Source organism: Monopterus albus, unplaced genomic scaffold (assembly GCF_001952655.1).
Source record: "Monopterus albus unplaced genomic scaffold, M_albus_1.0 scaffold16.1, whole genome shotgun sequence".
Taxonomy (NCBI): Eukaryota; Metazoa; Chordata; class Actinopteri; order Synbranchiformes; family Synbranchidae; genus Monopterus; species Monopterus albus.
The window spans coordinates 6,048,768-6,054,767 of NW_018127896.1; the positions used below are offsets into that span (position 1 = coordinate 6,048,768).

At 38.5% G+C, this 6,000-nt stretch overlaps 1 protein-coding gene across 16 annotated transcripts in view; it reads left to right on the top strand.

The window, feature by feature from the left end:
* LOC109955754 (muscleblind-like protein 2a) overlaps positions 1-3,063 on the top strand; it is a 51,861-nt gene extending 48,798 nt beyond the window's left edge. For 11 of the 16 annotated variants that reach the window (XR_002274315.1, XR_002274320.1, XR_002274317.1 and 8 more), the window contains one exon: positions 1,579-1,662. Coding sequence is in view for 5 of the 16 variants with exons in the window: in XM_020592188.1 (XP_020447844.1) it covers positions 1,579-1,703 (125 nt within the window). In the remaining 11 variants the exon portion in view is untranslated. Of the gene's footprint in view, positions 1-1,578 lie in introns of all 16 variants that reach the window. The other 5 variants (XM_020592192.1, XM_020592193.1, XM_020592189.1 and 2 more) reach the window with 2 other exon arrangements.
* Positions 3,064-6,000: the final 2,937 nt, after the last annotated feature.

The following is a 6,000-nucleotide window of genomic DNA, read 5'->3' on the forward strand; positions in this document are numbered from 1 at the left end:
CATTTGTTTTTACCCACCTGTGGTGCCAGAAGGGTGGGGTGTACCATCCTATCTGGCTGATCTCACCCATCTGGCACCCAGTCATTTTAATTTTTTTAATTTGTTTTCTTATTTCCATATTGCAGCCTGTGCTTCACACACACTCCACCTGTGGTGACCTTCTGTGATGTGACCAGCTGCTTCTATCCTTTGCTGGCTGTCTATTATCTCTTAACAAGCACAATGCGGCTTTGTTCTGTGTTGGCTTGCTGCCAGTGGCGACCACATGATGGTGGCCTGCAGCTTTCTCCCCAGACAATCTCTCTCTCTCTCTCTCTCTTTGTCATTCCTTTATCTCCTAAAATGACAGCACATACAGAGGTGACCAGACCTGGGTCAAATGCTGTTCAGAAATCAAATTAGAAGCTTTTTCTCTATTTGCATGAAACACCAGTCAGGCAGTGTCACCACAACTGGCGAAGTCCTTCTACCTAAGGCCTAAAGGTTTCAGTGCGCTTCAAAAACCCTCAAATGTGTGGTCTGATCATAAAGGCCAAAGTATTTATACCTTTTTAAAGTGGTGTCATGTTAAAGTGGAGCAAACAGCATGTGGTCATAGCCTCCTCCTGGCTGCATCACAGAGCATGTCCAGTCTCTGTTCTTTTGCTTTTCAGTGGGGATAACAGTGCAAACCTTCTGAAGTCTCTACCTGAGGATATTTATGATACACACAAAACTGCAAAGAACTACTTGTAGTTCTCTCATATTTATCATATAGGATACAGTTTTATTCATTTTTATTGTAACATATTTTTAAAATGATGCTTAATTTGTGGGTGGCAGTGCAACATAATGTTGTTCTGATGTTTGTCTATTTGGTGAATAGCTGAATGACAATAAAGTCTTGAATCTTGGAAAAGTGACTGAACATAGTTAAATGAGGAATGCATTGTTTGGTCTGGATCATTCAAATTCTGGGTCCGATATTCATGAAGTGATCTCATTATAGCAGTTGTAACAAATGCGTTCAGACCCTTTAGTGGTTTTGGTCCCGTGACAGACAGATTCTGGAGCTGCAAGGCCTTCTGTGCAAGTCTGAGCTGAGGCTCCTCCAGCCACTTGCCAAATAGCTGCTATGCTACAGTGACTGGAGTGTCTCATGTGGCATTTACAGTAGTGATGATCACTTGATTTTGAACCTGAATCCACACAGGTCAAGTTCAAATCCTGCCTACTTTCACACCTCCACACAGCTTGGCGTGTCTGTTTTGAAACATTATCCCACAGATTTGGCCATTGTAAAGGCTGATTCATACAGTGTTAGGTAATCCCAAAATCACTTGGTTTGAAGCACACTGAAGTCTGTTTGACAAAACATCTTAAGGAGACACCAAACAAAATAAAATCATCAATTTCAATTTCTCATGTTGTTTATTCTTCTATGTTAATTAAAAATCAGTCAGAATGTCACTGTGACAGCACAGATTGTGTACTGTACTTTACACAGCATACACTTATGGCCTTGGTGGCTTGTGAGTAAATAAACGTTCTCTGTTCCACATAAACTAATCTTTTCTTGCCTCTGTCTCTCCTCTCCAGATCATCCTGAAGTAAGCATCACGAAGGGAACGGAGTGTCACGAAGCTGCACTAGGAAACCCAAAACAGCCCCTGTGTAAATACTACCTTACCTCTCCTGTAGAGGTCCAGCAGCCTGCATGCTAAGAGTGTAACACTTCAATTAACCATAAGAACTGCAGTGCCGGTGTAACACACACAGAAAAAATATACTGTATGTATTGCTAGAAAAAAAACTATTAACATGAAAAAGTAAAAATATTCTTATGTATAGTTCTACATACATAACAGACACACTATAGAGGTCATCTTAACAACTGTTCTCCTAAAGTACTGGGGATCTCCTCTCTTTATATGTATTGCACAATATTCATCCCTTTGGTTAGTAAAAGATGCTCAGTTTGCACTATATGAGAAATATAGTGCTTAATGTGTAAAGCAGGAAAACAGGAAGAGTCAGAGAAAACCTGTGCACAACCACACCGACACACTCTGGTGGTTTTCGTATTGCAACCTTTGTTTTATCTCTCTACCAAGTTGAATGTCCATGGGGCAGACAAGCTCATGTTTTCTTAGCTGTCCCTGTGAGGGTTCCTCTGGGGCCTTCACTTGCCCCAGATGCTGTTCAGATGCCATGATGAAGCTTAGCCTTCCCTCCCCTCTGCCAGCTTTTCATCTCCCGAAGCATCTTGCCAAAGTTGCGGCTTGGAAGAGGTCAGTGGAATCAACCCGCCACAAAGCAGAGCCACATTTTAACACCCTAATAAATTCTTTTGTTTCTTTTGCCATTGCAAAAGCTGCTTGGAACACACCCTTTATTTGTTGAGGTGCTGGGTTCAGTTCTTTGTTTGAGAGGAGCAGAGGGATAGTTTGTGCATGGATTTTTGCATGCATTTGGGACAGGGCAAGATGGTGCCCAGTGTTGACAGAAGACAGTCGTGGCCATTACTGAAAAGCCTAAAGGCTTGGGTCTGTGCCAAGGGCTTAACAAAGCTTGAGGGGTTCATTCCAGACATACCAAGCCTTGTGTGTGTGTGTGCATGTGTGTTCGTATCTGGAGACTGATGGTCTGCCGGCAGACTGGGACTTGAAGCAAGGTCTAGCAGGTGATGACAACATCAGGCCTGGTAGGACAGTTTTTGGGGGGTGGGTGTTGGGATTTAAGTGCTAAGACAAAAAAAAAGGTGCATTTGACGATGCTCGTCAATCAAAAAGATGACTTGAACTTCGACTGGAGGGCTATCTGTGACCGTCGGTTGTCCTGTCCAACCCTACTATCACCGATAATCCTGTTCCATTTTAGAAAACTGTAGAAGTGCCTAAAAATGCTCATCGACACCACATGCATCCAGAGTGTATCACTAAAAGTCACAGACAGACGTTGTCAGAAGCTACATGGACTTTTTGGAGTAGACATCTCATATTTGCAAGTTGTTCCTGGAAACTGTTTTGTGGTTACTGTTCATTAACATCACAAGTGACTTTACTGAAGCATTAAAAAGTGAAAGAATCAACAAATCAGAAATAGCTTTGTAGGATGTTTAGTGACTGTCACGGTGTACCATTGTTCCTTACCATGGTCTGAGTAGTTTACATGAGGAACGTGAGTGAGAAAAAAAATGTATTGTAAACTGTGTAATGTATGTTAAGTGTCTCTTATTTTGAGAGTTTATATTCATGGATTTAGAAATCTATTCAAAGTTATTTAAAATGTGTGTTGTTTCTATTATCAAGGTATGTTTGAATTCCCTCAAAACCCTCCGCCACCATCACCACCACATCCCAGAACAGTTGTTTGTTTTTTTGCCAAGATCCTAAATCATTCTTTTGTTCTTTTAAACTCTTTAGTTTTTGGATTTTACAAACAGCATGTTTTAACTTTATTTTTCAGAATTCTGGTGTAATTTCATGGTGCTTGATTAACATTGACAATCCACAATCATACCATTGGAACAAGAGTGCTTCGCTCTGGTTTCACCTTCATTCACTTTGATTGACTGTCTTCATGAATTATAATTTGTATGTAATATTTGTGGAAGGTGGTAAAAGTTCTGTTTTGTTGTAATTTATCTTACGTTACTCTTGGTCAATTTTTAGTCAAAACCGATGTTGTAAACTATTCTATTTTGAAATGAATGTAATTTATTGAGCTGTGCTACATTCTGCACGGTTGGTCAGTACAAGGTCTAACCTGTCAGGTCAGCGAATGAGAAGGCGCACACGTCTGAGGGGGTGACGTTTAAAGGTCAGCCCACCAATACAGGAGCTACTGGATCTTTCTTGCCTTCTCATCGATAAACAGATCACGGTATTGCAGTAATGAGCATAGTTATAGAGTTGCTTGTGTTGTTGGGAAAAAATGTTTATTGTATAGATGACATTTTACCAAAAAAAGAGAAGAAAATTTCAAAAAAGATGTACTTTTCACTCTAGTATAATAGTATTTCATAACAATATTAAGTTGTTGCTGTGGCAACCAAATGTTGCAGTTACTAAAGTTCGGTATTTTTGTAAATGACATTGTTAAGTTGAATCTTGTTTCTTTTTGCTAGAACACTGTACACAAGGTAGATTGTAAAGACAATATGGACATTTCTTATTCTTCACTGAGATTATAACAATGACCTAATATTTTCATTAGCAGATAACAGCCTCTGTAGTGCTGTGACTGTAACATTTTATGGACCTCTGGGTTCCACACAGGCATATGTATCACTAGAGTTAAGGATTGCACTTTTCATGTGATCTGTTCTTCACTTCCTTTCAGAGGTGTCTGCACCCTGCTACTACAGTCAACCTGCTTATCAGTCTTAAGCAGATACTCCCAACTTCAGTTCAACATGTTACATGAGAAACCCATTTTTTCTTTTCTTGTTAATGATACTGAATGTTTCTAGTGAGAAAAAGTCTGTACACAAAATGTCCTTATTGGGCGACCCACAATGCCCTTGTGTATGGAATCCTTTTCAGATGTGTTGGCAACGATTGACCGATGGTTAAAAAGAAAAATATGAGCACTTTCTGAACAGTTAGTCAACTGAGCAGACTCCGCTTATCCAAACACTTTGCCTTATCTTGAGTCTATTGTGTTTAAAGTTGTATGTTTAAAGAGCTCTTATGGAATTTATTAGAGACTTGAATAGGTCTCTCTTCTCCCTTCTCAGTTTTATTTGAAATAAAGATCTCTAAATAATAAAGATAAATTTAAAAAAAAAATTTAAATGTGCGCATCATAAGGCCAGAGGGGGTGACAGCAACAGAGAGAACAGCCACTGATCTGTAATCTGGTCTTCTGAATCTGCAGCGAGGTGTTTTTGTCCAATTGCCTTACAGTGGACCTGTTTTGAGCATGTAATTCACCGCTGCCACCAGCAGAGGGCACTAGAGTGGAGACGACGGGTTAGTGACTGCCTGTGCCATCATTGTTGCAGTGTACACCACCAACAAAGTAAAGACATAAACTGACGTGAAGATCTCCATCGAATTTATAGTTTCACTGTAATCATTTTTAATTCTAGACCTATTCTTTTTGCATATATTTTGTGCTATTTTATGTTTCTATAGTCAAACGTTTCTTTGGTTCCAGCAAGATAATGTAAAATCTATTGAAAGAAAAAAATAAAGAAAATCAAATAATTATTTATTTATTTATTTATTTTTGGCCTGGATCTTTAATTTGTGTCATGTAAAGGATATGTATATGTGCAATTAACAAAGACCCAGCAGCCTGGTTGTTCCGAAGGAGGAAACTGTGATGCTGTTATATAGCCACATAGTTTTGATTTTTAATATGGGACATTTCTTCCAGTTTATTACAAATTTGGTATCTCTTAACCATGACCACAATTGTTTGCTGACCTTAACTATAGCCAAAACTAAGCTTGCAAAATAAATATTTTTGCAACAGCAGTGTAATGGATTAGATCACAAAAATACATGATGATTGAATTTTGTTATTTGTCTTTGAGAGTGCTGTTTGCTAGAGATGTAATGATACTGAATATGATACGATATTTCCATGATAGAAATTCCACGATATAATATTTAAAATGAAAAAAATACCACTGCTAAATAAGAAATCTGCATTCTATAATAAAAGATAATGCAACAGTCATTAACAGTCCTTTTACAATAATAATATACAAGTCATATCTACAGTAGATACTGTCATAGACCCACAACATTATCTAGACATTTTTCTATCAGGATATTGCGAAATTACAAATATGGTTACATCCCCACTTTACTGGTAGCATTCTTTATTGAGAACTTCTATGGTGAATAGTGTGAGCTAATTTCCAAAACAGCTTTATTCTACTGAAAACTACTTTTTTAAAAGCTTAAAACTACTCTAATGTTAAGCTCCACCTAAGTATTTTTATTTCTTTTCATAAGACTGCTCTTTGTCACAAACACCGCTCCTACTCTCACCCTCCCTCTGTGG